Source organism: Patella vulgata, chromosome 2, assembly GCF_932274485.2.
Source record: "Patella vulgata chromosome 2, xgPatVulg1.2, whole genome shotgun sequence".
Lineage (NCBI taxonomy): Eukaryota > Metazoa > Mollusca > Gastropoda > Patellidae > Patella > Patella vulgata.
In genome coordinates this window covers 43776093-43794993 of record NC_065880.2, presented here as the reverse complement: position 1 = coordinate 43794993, position 18901 = coordinate 43776093, and the positions used below count along the sequence as shown (strand labels likewise).

Genomic DNA, 18901 nt, shown 5'->3' with positions numbered 1-18901 from the left:
ATTGAGGGCGTCTTTATATTTGTGGGTGTGTAATCCAAAAAGAATAGTTTTAGGTTCAAAAGTAACTTCAATATTAAGATTATTTTTAATTAATAGTTTTAGACTTTCCCATAGTTCTTGGACTATTTTACAGGATGTGAAAAAATGGATTTAGTCTTCCGTTGAATCTTGACAAAACGAACATAGGTCTGTATCTTTTATTTTAGTTTTTTTTAGGTAAGAGTTGAGAGGTAAAATTTGATGCAATAATCTGTACTGAAACCACTGTAAATTTGTATCATTTGTTAGTAAAAAGACCTTGCTAAATGTGGTTTGCCAATCGTTTGGTTCCAAATCTAAAAGTTCCTGCCATTTTATTGTTGAAGAAGGAATAACATTGGTATTTAGTAAAAGTTTATAGAAATAGTTGCAACCTTTTAGGTTTTTTTGTAATTTTTGAAATTTTATACCTAAAGTGTCTGTTTCATTTTTATTTAAAAATTCTTTTAAGCAAGAATATAGGCTCTGAAATTTTAAAAAACAAATTTGAGGTAATTTAAATTTTTTTTCCAATTCAAGTTTTGATAGTATTGCACCATTGTCATCGAACTGTAATTCCGTTTTTGTACCATGATTTGAAATATATAGGTTTGTTATCAGTTTTAATATTCGAGTTATACCAAAGAGGAGATTTGGGTAAGTCAGTGTTAATTATATTTAGAGTATATGTGACCAGGAAGTAAAAACGTCTTTCCAAAATGGATTAGTTGTGTTTATTTTAGAATTTAAAAACTGGTCACCTAAATCTATTAACTGTTTAGTAAAGTTATTACCGTAGCATGTATGGACAATATCAAGCCACGGAGTATCAAAATTAACTAAGATTCGTCATATCCATGTGCATTTTAGAGCCATCATAAATAAATTTAGATTCCGGTTCGTCATTTTTAAACCCCCGTATTGATATATGGCGTCACAAGTACATCTCTTTTAACCCTATCGACATTAGAACCCCATATAAATTTAAAGAAGTCAGTGTTTATTGCCTTAATGATATTAATAGAAGGATTTGGTAGTTAGGATTGCTATAAATAGACGAACTACAATTTTTGTGTACCGAGATGGTGAAATTTAATGGTGGTCTGCATCCTGTTAGACTAGAGTACTGGTAACTAAAGAGTCGTCTCCCTTTCATTTGTGCTGCTTTTACTTTCAGCTGTGACATTATTAGAACATATTAAACACTGTCGTTCTTGTGTGCTACAAAATATACTACAAAGACACGCATAGACGATATACCTTATCTGTAGCAATGGAAGTAACCAATTTGTTTGTAATAATAATTGCATTTAGTTATACTTTTCAAATGATCGGAGAATGTCACAAAAATGAATCCAAACAACCCAAATTATTGTTGATATCTTTGGATGGATTTAGATGGGACTATCTGTCAAAGGTACCAACCAATACAACAAACTTCAGTAGATTTATCAATGAAGGATGTCATGCGAGGTGCGGATTAAAAAACATTTTCACAACTTTAACCTACCCAAATCATTTTGCATTAGTTAGTGGATTGTATGCTGAATCTCATGGAGTTGTTGGCAACAAGATGTTCGACCCTGAATATAATGAAACTTTTACTTTAAATAATGTTACCCAACAATCTCAGTCAAAATGGTTTGATAACGGGGCCGAACCAATCTGGGTTACCAATCAGTTACAAGGAAATGACCGACGTTCTGGGACAATGTTTTGGCCAGGTAGTTATGCACCAGTCAAAGGTGTTCAAATAACAAGAAAACAAGATGGATTTGACTTCAAATCTGATACAAACTTAGCCTATGAAACTCGGGTGGACATATTAATGAAGTGGTTCACAGATGAATATCCCATTAATTTAGGACTTCTCTATATTGAAGAACCTGATGAAACGGGGCACAATTATGGACCTGATTCCCAAGAAGTCAAAAATAAGATTATGGAATTAGATAAAATTGTTGGTTACTTGTTAAAAAAGGTTAAAAAAGCAGATCTTCATGAAGAATTAAATATTATTTTAACCAGTGACCATGGTATGATGTCAGAAGATCACTTTATAGATTTGTCAAAAGTTTTGAGTCCAGATCTGTACAGAATGTTTGATTGGAATATTCTACCAAATAAAGGTACCAGTAATTTAAATTATTACTGACTGATATGAGGGTTATTATTGCACTTGCAGGCATATATAATTCTCTGAAACTGAGTAGTTAGAAAACTGTTTGTTGACGATGATGGATGGTGTGGGGTTAAGGTTGTGTAGTACAAACTTGTTATGTTTGGCCTACCGTACTTATTTTATTATAGAAAAGTAATACTATAATAGTGGAACATGTAAGACTATTTTTATAGGGTTATAAAAGTAATTATTATACTATGTGTAGAGAGTTAAACATTTGAAAGCATGAGTTCAAAACCGTTAATCTGAATGAATTCAAGCCCGGAGGTTATCTAGAGTTGATATTTTAAGTTTGTTATGTTAATTATATTTTAGCATGGATTAATCAATGAAAAATTTTATATTTTCCAAAAAATGCAAATGATGCCCAGGGACTTTGATTATGTAATAACAACAGTCCTATGAAAAATAGGACATATCTATTGCTATTAAGATATGGAAATAATCTGGCTTAATGTACCTTTAAGAAATACCTCTGGCAAATTGTGATGTGATATACTGGTAATTTTAAATATTTTTTTTTCAGGTCAAGAAGATCTTGTTTATAATCAGTTGCTAAAGGCTTCAAAAGAAAATGGTCATTTTAAAGTTCATCATAAAAATGAAGTACCATCTGAATATTTTTATAGTAAAAATAGAAGAATTATGCCAATAGTGTTGGAAGCTGAGGAACACTATGGATTAGCTCAAAATCTGAGTTCTTTTAAAAGACTAAATAGTAAGTGAGGGCCTGATATACACCTATTATCTGAATAAAAAGGAAATTAATGTTCCTGGTGGATTTTATGGACCAAGAACACCAGGCCTAAGATATGATAATGTTTTACCCGTGGGATCTAGATGGCCCAATTTATACAGGAAAGGAACAGAGTTTGACACAATACTTTGGTCATTCTTAGACTGATATACAGCTATTTCATTTCTTATGTGTGCAATGTTAGGGAGGAGAGTTTTGCCTTGACTGTGGCGTTTCACCCTTCATCGATATCCAACAATCAAAACCCCACAGACATATCCCCAGGTTTGAAAAATAGAGAGTCCAGTTCCCTTTCGATTTGTTTACTGCAGTCAAAATAGTTGATACTCAGGAGGCACGGTGGCTAGATGGTTAAGATGCTGGCTCGCTAGCCTGGAGGTATTAGAATCTCATAATATTCATATTATATAATATATGTAATATATTATTTTTCAGAGGGAGCACATGGGTATAACAATAGTCTACAAGATATGCATCCAATTTTTCTGGCAATGGGACCAGCTTTTAAAAAGGGAGCAAGTGTAGAGAGTTTTAATAATTTAGATGTTTATCCATTGATGTGTCATATATTGGGTTTAAAACCGGCACCAAATAATGGTACTTTAGATATAGTCAAAGAATTATTACATGAGAAACAGAATACTACTATAACATTTGCTACATGTAAGTTTATGTGATTTTATTATTGTCCCCCGCCTTTCGAAGAAAGCAGGGGACTATTAAAATGGGTTCGTCCGTCTGTCTGTCTGTCTGTCCGTCTGTCTGTCCGTCACACTTTTTGGGACACAATAACTCTCTTCCTAATTGAGCTAGAATGTTCAAACTTGGTGTATGTGTTTATTAGGTCAATGCCTTGATGGAGTTCGAAGATGAGCATTTTCTGCTTAGGGTAAGCAGAGATAAGCAATTTGATTGGTTGATGCTTTGGGACACGATAACTCTCTTCCTAATTGGGCTAGAATGTTCAAACTTGGTGTATGTGTTGATTAGGTCAATGCCTTGATGGAGTTCGAAGATGAGCATTTTCCGCTTAGGGTAAGCAGAGATAAGCAATTTGATTGGTTGATGCTTTGGGACACGATAACTTTTAATTGAGCTAGAATGTTCAAACTTGGTGTATGTGTTTATTAGGTCAATGCCTTGATGGAGTTCGAAGATGAGCATTTTCCGCTTAGGGTAAGCAGAGATAAGCAATTTGATTGGTTGATACTTTGGGGCACGATAACTCTCTTCCTAATTGAGCTAGAATGTTCAAACTTGGTGTATGTGTTGATTAGGTCAATGCCTTGATGGAGTTCGAAGATGAGCATTTTCCGCTTAGGGTAAGCAGAGATAAGCAATTTGATTGGTTGATGCTTTGGGACACGATAACTTTAGTTCTAATTAAGTGAGATTGATGAAACTTGGTGTATAGATTTATTATATGAATACCTTAACTAAGTTCGATAATGAACATTTTTTGCTGAGGGTAAGCAGAGTGATAAGCAATTTGATTGATAGAAACTTTGGAACACAATAACTCTCCTTCTAATTGAGGTAGAATGTTCAAACTTGGCATAGGTGTCTATTAGGTGAATGTTTAAACTTGATGTATATGTAGATGTTCATTAGGTGAATGTCTTGACTGAGTTCAATAATTAACATTTCGAGCTGAAGCTAAGCAGAGCTAATCGATTTCATTTGTCGATGGTTTGGGACAAGATAATCTTGATTCTATCTGATAGAGAGTGATGAAACTTAGTGAAAAAAATAAATGTGCGATTAATTAATATGTGTCATCTATTTATTTTGCAATTTCGGCGGGGGACATCAGCCTCACTGTTGGCTTGTTTTGATTTATTAAAAATACATTATGGGAGATTAGATAAAGAGCTGGCAGTTCTCATTATAATAGTTAAAAAATAAATAATGTAAAGGGGATTTGCTGAAAATTTAAGTCAAATTGATCTACTCTGAATTTAACAACTGAATTTTGGGCCTAGCCTTGATCATCATTACTAAAGTCGGTACAATAAAATACATAGTCTCAATTATCCATTTCTTGATTTAATCATTAATGAGCATAGAACAGTAGATTGGATCCCAATCTAGTAAATATCACAGGCTAGCGATGACATCAAGAGTTGATCATGGTCTGGATAAGTTAATTAATGTCTAATTAATAATTTAGATAACATTTCAGGCCTAAAGAAAGACCTGAAATAGGAAGATTTAGCTATAGCATAATTTATTTGTGGACACTCTACCTATAGGTCCAGCTCCCACAAACTCTAGAGGCTAAAGTTAAATGACTTTAAATTTATACACAGTGTTTAAGGTCATGAGACGAAAAAGCCTATTGATTTTCAGCGATTTCCGATAATTACTGCCAGAGTTATGGCCCTTGATTACTTCAAAAAAATCTTGTGGACACTCTAGAGGCTAATGTTAATATCCGATTGACTTTAAATATACGGTATACACAGTGTTTAAGGTCATGAGACGAAAAAGCCTATTGATTTTCAGCGATTTCCGATAATTACTGCTAGAGTTATGGCCCTTTATCAGTTCATAAAATCTTGTGGGCACTCTAGAGACCAAAGTTAATATCCTATTGACTTTAAATTTATAAGGTCATGAGATGAAGAAGCCTATTGATTTTCAACGATTTCCGGTAATAACTGCCAGAATTATGACCCTTGATCCTTTTGAAAAATCTTGTGGACGCTCTAGAGGCTAAAGTTAATATCCGATTGACTTTAAACTTATACACAGTGTTTAAGGTCATAAAACGAAGAAGCCTATTGATTTTCAGCGATTTCCGATAATTACTGCCCGAGTTATGGCCCTTTATCACTTCAAAAAATCTTGTGGACACTCTAGAGACCAAAGTTAATATCCGATTGACTTTAAATTTATACACGGTGTTTAAGGTCATGAGACAGAGAAGCCTATTGATTTTCAACGATTTCCGGTAATTACTGCCAGAGTTATGGCCTTGATCACTTCAAAATATCTTGTGGATGCTCTAGGGCTAAAGATAATATTTAAATTTATACAGTGTTTAAGGTCATGAGACGAAGAAGCGTATTGATTTTCAGCGATTTTGGATAATTACTGCCTGAGTTATGGCTCTTGATCACTTCAAAAAATCTTGTGGACGCTCTAAAGGCTAAAGTTAATATTCGATTGACTTTATAAATTAAGGCTAAAGTTAATATTCGATTGACTTCAGATTGATACACAGAGTTTAAGGTCTTGAGACGAACAAGTATATCGATTTTCAATGAATTTTGATAAATTGAACAGCTAAATCCATGATATTAAATGTTTCATATACTAAACATTAGCATGGGGCAGAACTTTATAAAAACCAAACAAATTCTAATGATTTTCTGATAATTACTTAAAGAGTTGTTACTCTTAATCAGATTTTAGTGTATTATAAATGTTTCATTACTGAAAAAAGTAAAAATATGTGACAACTCTTGTTGACTACCCGGACGATTTAGCTGCTGTTGGCATATGTTTTGTTTCCTGGCAACCTATCTTTATCTGATTTTGACGAAAATTGAAATATATGTTTTGGTTCCTTTCATTATTGGCATGTATCAGACCGTAACTTCATAGATTATGGCCCCTGATTGTACCAAAAAACATGTTTTTAGCTTGTGGACACTCTAGAGGTCACAATTTTTATCTGATTATGATGAAACTTGAAATGTATATTTATATTCCAAAGGTCTCGGTTCCTTTCGATATTTGCACATTATGACTCCTGATTGTACGAAAAGTCACCTTTTTTATCCAATTAAAAAAAACGTTGATGGTTGATATCAAATTTCATGATATTGGCGGACAAAATATGTAATATCAAGATTGTGGCTCTATTTGTTGAAACTTAAAATATATGATTAAATCCCAAAGATCTCAGGTCCTTTCAATATTTGTGCATTTCAGACCTTAACTTCCTGGATTATGGCCCCTGATTGTATGAAAAATCATGGGGTTTTTTTTAGCTTGTTTTCTATCCATCTCTTGCATGGCAACCACTGGTTAATTACATTATTAACTGCCAATCGTGTTTAAATCGTTTGAAAATCAAAAGAATCCGATGTTCTAGAGAGTTGATTATGAGCTTGGCATGTGAATAAATGTCTAATTGAGGATTTATATAATATTTGAGTCAAAACAAAAGATCTGCATTAGGCAGATTTAGCTCTTACATAATGCATCTTTAAGTGAGTTAGACGATGGATCACTAACCTGGAGGTCCCTTTTGATCAAGAAACTTCATCAGGATTTTCTGGCATGGCTGCCCTATGTCAGTGGTGCAGGACAGAGGGCCTGGCAAGGGACAATGTATATTCATTTGGATGGGATGAAAAACCAAGGTCTCATGTGCACATTGGCATGAATGTAAAAAACCCAAAAAACTTGGCAGTTGGAATTCGCTATAGAAGGCCGGGCAAAATTTCCCTCATGGCACACTGTAGAGTATGCCTGTCTTCATCAGCCCAGTTGAAGCAGAACAGTAGGACGTTAAACTCCATTTCATTTCAATTAAGAGATTTTTCAAGGATTAATGTCATGTCTTACAGATATGCAAATTAACTTGTGTGAATGTAGCTTTTGCCTGCAGCAATTCACCAGAATCAAAGTGATACAGATCTAAATTGCATTCACATTGTCAGGATTAGTGTTCAGGTAGATTAGTCTGTTGTGTTCACATGGAGGTCTGGAACCTTTGGACCCAAATCCTACCACTCCCCAAAAAGTTCTACTTCATATATGCTACACAGTGTAGTCAAGTGGTGTAGAGTAAGTTAACTTGGGCCAGCAAAACAATAAAACTTGGCTAATAAACAAATAACTAATGTAAAACATGTATTATTATTATTTTTTTTTTTTTCAGATATAGCTACTTCTGTGTTAATTGCTTTTATCGCTGGTGTATTTATGATTGCTGCATGTCGACAAAATCGTAAATTGAAACAAAATCGGCAATTGGTTCTGTCGTCTGTACCTGATGGAATTAAATTTTCTACACTTTTACAGAATGAAGCCCAAGTGCCATTATTATCAGATTCAGAGGACAGTTTTAATTGAAAAACTTGCAGCTTGTATTACATATTAAACAACGTAATTGTCATTCTTATATTTACTGTATGTACCAACATCTGCGGATTGACTTTAACTGTAGGGTAGCCACAGTGGCTAAGTGTGTAGGACGTTGGCTCGTTAACTTGGAGGACCTGTTTTTGATTCCTGTGTTGCCTGAGAAAGTTCACCAGGATTTTCTGGCATGGTTCCCCCTTGTCAGTGGTGCAGGATGAAGGGTCTGGCAAGGGACAACCTAGTCATTTGGATGGGACAAAAAACGAGGTTGGAATTCGAAATAAGACTAGGCCGTAGTACCGCTGTCCAAGTAAAATTTCCCACATATCACACTGTATGACATATGTCTATATTAGCCCAGTCGAAGCAGAACAGTAGGATGTAGAACCCCATTTCATTTCTCTAACGGTAGGATGATTAGATTGTCCTCGTTGTTCGGACAAACAACAACTTATAAATATTTGGTAGCCTTTTATGTGCAGTCATAGATATAGTACATCATTTACTTATAACAATGTGTTTTGAATTACGCCATCGTTGACCACAACTAGAGGTACATACAATTTTATATAACTATAATATAAACTTTTACGCTGTTTAGTGAGACTCAATTTTTGCCTTCAATTTTGTACTTTCATAAAAATTCATACTTACTTCTTAAAGTGAAGTGAAACACTTGAATAATTACTTCAACAATCCTTTTGAAATGTGTTATAAATTTACATTTGAACTGTGTTCAGTTCAGATATTTCTACATGGTTGAATTGTATTTAAAGGACAATATGGGTGTTAGTCATTATCACGTGTGATAGAACTGGTTAAACACATTCCAAATGCAAAAGCAAAACATGAGTTATTCTTCTATATAACTGACTGAAGTGATAAGGGATACACAGGCGAATCTCTGCTCACTAATAATTCCTTCGAAGACCAAAGTTGTTTTGTGAGGCTGTGAGAGGATATCTGATAATTTTAAAAAGTAATTGAATGTCACTAGATGAACGAAAACGAGAAAAATAGAAATAGTCCGTACATTTTTTTGTTTTTATTCATTCTATACTTAATAAAAACAGGGTAATGCATGGACTTTTTCTACTTCTCTCTTATTTATGCTCACTGAGGTGGTTGTTTATTATGGACCTTTTTGCCACTTGTAGATATACAATTGGGGGCTTCCGGTAAATCCCTAAATGTAAATATATTTTGTATTTTTGTTGTTTTTTTTAAAAATGAAATTTCGATTTTATATGCATAATGTTCTTTATGTCAAGTAATTTGTTAATAATGGTCATATTTGAGGTATTATTTCTGTGATATTTAATAAGTTATCCATTTCAGAATTTTCCAAAGTTGATAAATGTTCCTATAAAATATATTGGTGATAAGACCTAACTACAACTTGCAGAGGATAAGCAAATTTAATACAATCTTTAACTTTATTTTGCAAAATAAATCTAATATTTGTTTCTTTTGATTTTATTTGTTATATAAAAAAATTGTTATTAAAATACATTTAAAAATGGACAAAATTTCCTGTTCTTTGTATTTCCTCTTAAAAGTCATATGTTTAAAATATGTTAAAATAAAGCCTTAAAACACGTAGAATCTATACACAGTCCTACAGAATGGTCCTATTAAGTTGAGAAATTGGCAAATATATATGTATTTTGGAAATTCCCACAGGGTACTCTGTCCTAGGTAAAAAAAAAAAAAGTAATTCCTATGATTGTACAATAGTGATTTGACAAGCAATAGATATAGAAATAATTATTAATTGACTTTCTTAGAAAATATGCAATTGCAACTTTAAAACAGAATGAATACACATTGAAAAATAACCGAAAAAATCTAAGCCGATAATATTGAATAATAGGAGAGAGCCATATTTATGCACATTACTTGTATGTAAAATCTTGCCCAAGTTTCACAGTACTTTTACAGACTTGAACAGTCTCATTAAGACTTTTATATTCCTTTGATCAGTTTGGGACAAACATTTGATGATATTGCTTAGACAGCAGTATTTCTGATGCATGCCCTACCAATTTAAAAACAGGACCTTGTTTTATATTCCAATCTGAGATGACTAGAAAGACTGTTAGCCTGTTATCTATGACAAGAGGCAAGTGGGTTAAAAAAATCTTAATGGTTCTTCTCTACCTTCAATATTATTCAAACCATTGAGATTATAGTGATGATTAGCAGTTCTATGAAAAGAAATGTGCTGCCAATGAATCTATGATGGTTACTTTTAAAGGAGCTAAATCGCTAACATTTGGGACCTAGAAATTGACACAAGCGGGTCGCAACTCATATAATACTGTAATATCAATGTATATAAACTGATATACATTCAATGGTTTCCGTTTTTATACTAATTTCAAATCAGTTATGTTCTGCGAAATAAGCCTGCAGTCTCAATCGAATGCAAATTTCTAGCGTCTAGTTATTCCAGTCTACATACGCCGTTTGGTTTGGTGCAATATGTCTAGCCTCGTTCCTCGAGTCTCTTGCTAGAACTGGGGCTGAAACGCATTATGGTACACGATTCGTGTACCAATGGCAAAATGTTTATTTTGTCTTAAATATTGGATATCAGAAGCCCATCTTTTTCCGGTAAGATCACAGCATCAATGTTGATTTAAATTGACAAATAATTTGTTTTTTCAATGTTGAAGATTTTGGATGATATTGAGTTAGAGACTTAGCTACTTTAACTTGTATGTACTCCTTTATGGTAAAGGGAACATGTGTGCCCCCACCACTCGCTTGCTTTAAAGGGAAAGCAACATCTGACCAATCAAATTTAGCAAAACATTTGGATACTAATTATGTAACATAATATTTAATTATATGAAGACCAAAGAAATGTATTTCCTAAAATTCCTTGGCTCAAACCCTCAACACAGAGACACTTAACATTAATAAATGTACTGTAAAGTATAATTTCAGAGATGTTTATTTATACCATTATTTTGTTATGATAACTTATATTACTTCAAATCTACAAATTTAATATAATGAAACAATGATATGACAATATTTTAATGCTTTTTGACTGAAGGAAGAAAAAATTTACAAAGGTTGACACCATATTGGATAATAAATAATAAAATATAATATAGGCACTATATATACATGTTACATATAAATATTATCACAGTAGTTTTATACAACAATATCCTTTTATAATGCTGATTTAATATTTACAATAAAACTTTAATACTTAGTTTTGGCTTAAACGAAAGATCACAGACAATTGAAGATTAAACTTACACTCATATAATAAAATAAGCAGAAAGTTTTAAAATATTTGGATGGAAATACAATGGAATCCATTTTTGAAATAAAATATAAAAATTAATATTCATCCACATTCTCTAGAGACATTAAACATATCTGATGACCCCTACATAATTTAGGCAATCCAGGTTGATGTTGGCTCTATTCCTTTCAGCGCAAAGAAAGTTTCTAGTTTATTATCAAAATCTGATGGTCTATCATTAGGATCTCTGTACCGAACTGTCATATTATTACCCAGATATTTAATTAAATGACATGTTTCTTCAAACTTCTGTAATTTCTGTTTATACTTCTTTCGCACATATTCTGAACTTTTAGGATTAAATGCTGAAAAATATAAAGAATGGATTTGAAAATGGGTGTGTGGACAATTATAGCCAGAATTAAGGTAAGATGATCCTCTGTCGATATTTCAAGAGGATAGGGTAATAATACAAAGACTTAAAATTAAATAAAATGGCGTTTATGGCACTTGACTACTTTTCTTTTAAGTACGCACAAATCTGTACATGGGAAATCAGTTCTTCCAGCACCACTGACAAGGTGGAACCACGCCGTAAAATCCTGAGGAATTTTCTCGTCGACCACTGGGATCGTACCCAGGACCTCCAGGTTATCAAGCCACTGCATTAATGAGCTATCACGGTCCCCCAATACTAAGAAAATGAGGTGCATGTACCTACAATGTGAGCACCTAGCTTAAATCATTACAAAAATTGACTGAAAGCATTAATTTAAAATTGTACTTACCTTTCAGATGGTAAGCAACATAAATAGTAGCTGATTTACTAGATGTTAAGAATGGATATTTAGGTTTAAGATTGCCAACTGATGTAAGAGATGTTATTATAGCTGATGCTACAGTTTGTTCCATGTAACCTAACATAGGTAAACTAGTTACTGGTAAACTTTCAACTTTTGGTGGTAATTTATGTGGTAATTTTAAATCCCAGTATTTTTCAGGTAATCTTGAAAAAAATACAAATAAACAAAAATATTAAAGTATTAAAAATAAAAATTAAATAATTTTATTAATATTGACTACAGTGATAACTGATAACACGGGTAATGGAAGAAAGAAATGGGGTTTACTGTTCACTCAGCACAGATAATCTCATTAATTCTCTAACATGTCTACAGGAACACTAGTGCCCAGGCAAAATGAAGGCAACCCCCCATTAATATCAAATAAAAAAATACCTGGGACTAAACTCGCAATTACATAAATGACAAGTCAAAGATCTAAATGATTAATAAATAATGTGCACCTAGAAGGGTAGGCATTCTATCAATTATCAGTTAATTTTATCAGTATAGAATAAACATACAATTTGATCTTTAAATAAAACAAACCATCTTACTTCATAAATTGTAGTAATTTGTCTTCTGTTTCACAATAATAAAATTTGCCTCTGTATTCCACAATGAACTCTGGATTACCAGGTATAATAGACTCATATCTGTTAAATATAATAAAATACAATCATCTTATTCATAAGAAGAACAACCTATAAAAGCCCACTAATAATTGCATATAGAGTAATATAAATTCTCAACATTAATTCTTTACTCTATTAAATTACATTAATCAATCAATCAACTGTATAGACCACTGTATGGCCGAGATTTAAATGGATTGAAACACGATCGCCATTTAATAATTTAATTTAAAAATGGATAATCTGGACAGTCTATAATGAACAATCTTCAAACACAGATAATTTCGCTTAGAATAAAGTAATTTGAATGAAATTTTCAATTCATTTTTCTTTATCTATTTGTGAACTATTATAGCAAGAACGGCCAGCTCTTAATAAAAATGTAACATAATGGATCTTAAACTAAATCAGGCCTATTCTATCAAATATTTTAAATTATTGACATAGAATAGTTCAGAAGAGACTGAAATCAGTTTAAGATTATATGTGTTGTTTATTTCACATCAAAGTCAATTCAGTCAAATATGTATTCCAAATTTTGATCTGATATCGATGGACAAAGTGTTAATACATGTATGTCGGCACACCACATGTCAGAATTTTGTTAATTTCTTACCTGCATTTTCCTTTAAGATAACTAACGGGACAATATCCTTGCAATTCTACAAGAGTTGTTGCAGGGATGTCGCCAGGTTTTCTACGTCTGGGTAATAATTCAGCAGGAGGTAATTTATTTGGTGCTAATGGTGGAACATATTTCTCAGGTTCGGCTAAAAATTGGTCCAACTCTTTTTGAGAAGCCATTTTGTAATAGTGGCCTGAAGTATATACAAATACTGAATATTATTTTCTGCAGTGATTATAAATAACATCTTATTTAGGGAGAAATAAAAATGGAGCTTAAAATGCACCCCCAAACAAACCGGTCATTTTAAGAGTAACACAAGAGTATATTTTAAATTAGGATTGAGATGAAACTAAAAAAAAAAAGCCAGAAATATCACACAAGGTCTGAGAAATTGTTTCAATGGCATTTAGTAATTGAACTGGAATAGACAGGTCACAATTCTATGGAATACAATTACTGCTATAATTAGTATTACTGTATAAATATATAATCGAGTGGCAGTTTCACCTAGACCTCTCTAGTCTTTATCAACCATTATCACACAAGGTAAAGTAGGCAATGGAAAGGAACTCCGGTTGAATAGATGGCCGATCTATGATCCACAGTGCAATTTTCGATATATGATCCGCCAATAACATCAAAACTTTTCAAAACATTTCAAGATATATTCATTTACCTCTGAATTCTGCTGCATATTTAAGTGTGATGTTAGTTGAACAGTCAACTAATTCACTACGTAAAGCCAGACTAACGGGACAATACTGTTCAAAATCACCCAATCTCTGTAAAAACTCTGTTGGTGTTATACACATATCACTGATAGATGCTGCTAAACCTGATAAAAAAACATAAACAGAACCTGATTTAAAATTTAAAATTCAAAATGAAAAATATTGATTTAAAATCTCACTCTTATTTTAACCATCAAAATTTGACTTAAAATCTTGCTCTTATTTTAACCATTAAACTTTTATTTGAAATCTCAATTCAATTCTGTATAAAAATGATTAAAGATACATTCCCGCGTACAAACTGGGTCATTTGATGATATATTTGGCCTAAAAACATATTCAAACAAATTAATTTATCATAAATTTGCTTCAAATCCTTCTCAAAACATTGTAAGTGTCAAGGAATACCCTTGCTATAAAAAATCAATCAAAAGAGGTCATGTTTGTTTCACGTGAATTCATTGCCCATTTATTACAAATATCGAATCCTAATTAAATTCTCAGATTATCAACTGCCCACCTCTTTTTCCGTGATTTTTATCTCCGAAAATGTTGTACGTTTAACTCTTCATAAAGTTTATCAACTTGTACATCAAGCGCCCAATCTCCACATGCAACCTTTGACGTCACGCGTGCAGATATTCCTTATCATCGGGCTGTTGATTAGGGGAACCCTGACATTTTTGTCCTGTATACGCTCCATGGGTGTTTTTCAGGGAATCCAGTATTTTTCTAGTAAGATTGGATATCTCTACTTTTACTGGAAATAACCACCAGATAAATACTTTTCTGGGAACCTATCTTTACAAATAAAATGAGATTACAGCCATCCCAACTGACTTCATCATTATAATTATTCCTGAATCCTGATTGCCATGCCTTATTACCGGAGCTGAGAAACCTTTCTATTTGTTTCTTAATGGACAGAAAGTAAAATGAATATTAAAGAAAAATAAACAAACCATCTGATATCCTCTGTAAATAGACTTGTATCTGTACAACACTGGCTTTAGCTACGTCTAATACTGAATGCCACACCCACCATTTAGACTGATCCGCTGATAAATTAACAAAATTCATATGTTGCTCTTTATACCATTTTCTTACTTCTTCTACATTATTCTGATATGCTGCTAGTTTAGTAGCTAATATCTGAACACTATCATGTAATGGTAGAAGTCTGTACAAAAAAAATAAAAAAATAATATGTTTAGCTCTGTTTCAGCAGATTCAACAGGTTTTATGTGAAAATTTATTTTACAATAATCCGTCTCCAGATCTGATTTGAAAAACTTTTTTATCAGTTTTCTCTATAATGCATATGTACTTATCATTATTAGATTTTTGAAAGTGTGTTTTACAATCCAGTCTTCGGATCTGATTTGAATAACTGTTTTAGCAGTTTTCTCAACAAAGATTATGTACTTAGGCTTATTATTACTTTTTAGGTTTTTGAAAGTTTTTTTTACCTGTTTTCCGAGACTCTATCTTTAGTACCTCTAATCATGACATCCCTACGATCCAGATCTAACTCTATAACACGTACAGGTATAATACTTCTCTCTGTTAATAAATCAACTTGCTTCTTTGTTAAAGGATAACCATCCAAAACATACCTGAAATAAAAAATTCATTTCGTAAATATCAATGACAATCAGAAATTGAACATAATAAAGTAGACTTATTCCAAGAAAACCGGATTACCTCCCCTTAGTCTTCAACAGTAACATTATTTTGAATGGATACAATTAAAGAGATACACATGAACTTTTCTATTCTAATTTTTAGTATCTCCCTTTGAGTATCTTTCAAAATTTGAATAATATACCCACTAAAAATTAGAGATTTAAATGAAGATTTCCAAACACTTTTTTGAATCATCTCCATTTAGACTTTAAAGAACAATCTCATAGCCATATGGTTGCACATTTATCAGTTATCTCCATTTAGTCTCCAGTATTGGAACTGATAGATGTATAAAACAATTTTTGTATTGTGCCAAAATAAAGAGAAATTAATTAAAAAGCAATACTGACCAGTTTACATTCCTGAAGGTCCAAAGAGATATGATTTTAAGCCATTTAAAATGATATCATAGATATTGTTACCCACAGAAATTAAATTTGATAATATATAAGACTTACCCTCTCGTTTGACATTTCATGTCTAATAAACAAATCTCTAAAGCTTGTACAGCTAATTCATCTGGTACTATTGTTCCTGTTTTTAGATGTTCATTTATTTTAACAGCTAGATCACATTTAGGTTGTGTAGATAAAATATTTCTCATTGCTTCACCAACAGATAATCGCAATAAACCATACTCTTCAGCAAATCTTTTTGATACTGTCATAGAAGATATATATCAATATGAATAAAAATTTCTTCATATTCAAATGTATCATTTACAAGACAACAAATGGTGTTGTAATAGAATAGATGGCAAATAATATTTACTAAAACAGTAATTGGCTTATTCTGTTAGAAAGCTTCCAGGAGGCTAATGTCAGATTCTTCCAATTTCAGACAATACTCTTGATGCCCAAAAAAGGCAATAAGAAAAGAAGTAACTGTTGTATCTAAATGTTTGATTCAATCTCTATTATTGACGTTCAAAAAAGTTTTTGTCTTTTAAGAGGAACAGGCTGAACAAATTATCAGTAAAAAAGAAGTTTTACTTTCAAAAGTATAAATTAAAATAATAAATAATTTTTGCAATAGTCCGATTACTTACAGGTAGTTTTACCAGATTTTGGTGGTCCAACAATAGCTAATCTAACAGGAACAACTGGTTTAGGAGAGGCTTGTTTTAAGTATGTCATAGGATCCTGTATAAAACTCTCTCTAGCCTCTAGTGAAGATAGATAATAGATATGTTGTCTATATATACAGGGGTAGGTAGAAAAACCTGGTCCACTCATTGGTTGTATACAATCACCATCTTTTAACTAAAACAGAAAAACATTTTTCTCATATTTCTTTATACTGTGTTTATACATTCTGTTATCTAAAAAATCTCACAAAGATTTTCCAGCTCATGTCTCAATTCTATTTTTCAATGCTAACATATTTTACTTAAAGATACTTTCCCACAAAAGTATTTATCGGGTCGTTATGTCCAATAAAAGTATGGCAATTTTGGTATATATGAAAAGTATAAACATCCAATCTTATTAGAAAAATATTGGATTCCCCGAAAAAGCACCCATGGAGCTCATACAGGACAAAAATGTAAGAGTATTCTTAACCGGCAACTCAACAATTAGGAATGTCTGCTCGAGTAACATCAAAGGTTGCATGCGAGGATTGTCTGATCTCTCAGCGTTAGTGAGCGCTTGATGTATATGTTGATAAACTTGATGGTGAGCTTAAACGTACAACAGTTTCTGAGATAAAAACCATGGCAAAAGACATGGGCAGTGGATAAACAGAATTAATTAGGATTCAATATTTATGATAAATAGACAGCAATTAAAGACATCATCTTGTATGTGCTAGGTACCACGTCAGTCAAGTCACGTGACACAAAAATGGCTTCTTTAAATAGATTTTTTATAGCATGGATATTCCCTCGCGAATAAAATGTTTTGAGAAGGATTTGAAGCAAAGTTTTGATAGATAGATTAATTTGAATATGTTTTTAGTCCAAATATATCATCAAATCACACAGTTTATATGCAGGAAGGTATCTTTAAATATCTAGATTTAAGGGAAAAGTCCTGATGATTTATTAAGATTACTTAAACTGTGTAATAGATACAATTTTTTTTCTGTGATTCACACTAGTATAGTACAATAACATATCATAGATTCACTGGATAGAATGAAATTTAAATTGCTTTCAGGAAAAAGAAAAATATATGAGATTACCATAGTAGATTTAGCAGGTAAAATATTAGTTTTACTAACAAAATTATTTATATTGGTTAATACTAATATGACAGTTTACCTGGACAGGACACCATCGTCCAAATCTACTGGGTTGCTTAAAACCACACTGTAACATACGTTTAGCTAACTTTTCACCAACAGGATAAACACGTTCAAATAAACTATGTCGGAATTCAACATATGGTTTTAGTTTTTTGGTCATCATATAGCGAACTATATGAGGTTTTCTACCACCATCAACTTCTAATCTTGGGATTAAAACTTCTGTTAAAGCTTCCTGTAAAGTAATAATATCATTAAAATATGCACACTACAATTTATATATGTGACCCACTCTCACGAAACCAGGAGCTTGTCGCACATCTTCATTTTGTCCTACAGGCAGGGGCGTACATAGCGATTTTGTTTGGGGGGGATGTTTAGCCAAAATGCGACCGACTGATGCCCATACCCCTAGTACGAGTGACGCAGTCAGGAACCGAGCACCACAGGTGCGAGTTTTGTAGGGGGCCATGTGCAGTAGCGGATCTAGATGGGGTGGGGGGGTCCAAATCTAGGGCGCCACCCCAGCCACAATCCCACCCCACAATGAATGTCAACAAAATACTGGCTATAACATTAAGCGTCCCGGTAGAACATAGGTGGTATTGTATAATTATATAGTTGTTTGCCGATCGTTGTCTCGCTGGAAAGCAGTTTTATTGAAGTTGGCATAAAGTTTATGTCATATATGATTGTGCCTATAACACTGAGCAACCTGAGAAATTTTTGAAAAATTGAGTCAATATCTTGGCATTTGAGGTCATTGCTGGGAGAAATTCTTGTGGACGAGAGGACCAGAAATGTGAGTCAATT

General features: G+C 32.6%; 1 protein-coding gene across 1 annotated transcript; it reads left to right on the top strand.

The window, feature by feature from the left end:
• The first annotated feature begins 1137 nt into the window (after positions 1-1137).
• LOC126810494 (ectonucleotide pyrophosphatase/phosphodiesterase family member 5) lies at positions 1138-9529 on the top strand. Its single transcript, XM_050535590.2, has 4 exons — positions 1138-2147; positions 2727-2918; positions 3393-3620; positions 7852-9529. The coding sequence occupies exons 1-4, from the start codon at positions 1292-1294 to the stop codon at positions 8043-8045; spliced, it is 1470 nt and encodes a 489-aa protein (XP_050391547.1). The 5' UTR covers positions 1138-1291; the 3' UTR covers positions 8046-9529.
• Positions 9530-18901: the final 9372 nt, after the last annotated feature.

What these genes read in the sequence shown, in the direction of transcription:
- LOC126810494 (XM_050535590.2), top strand. Translation starts at nt 1,292, where the DNA reads ATGGAAGTAACCAATTTGTTTGTAATAATAATTGCATTTAGTTATACT. An exon ending in TTCTTTTAAAAGACTAAATA is followed by an intron (nt 2,919 to 3,392) that starts GTAAGTGAGGGC and finishes ATTATTTTTCAG; the next exon opens with AGGGAGCACATGGGTATAAC. An exon ending in TACTATAACATTTGCTACAT is followed by an intron (nt 3,621 to 7,851) that starts GTAAGTTTATGT and finishes TTTTTTTTTCAG; the next exon opens with ATATAGCTACTTCTGTGTTA.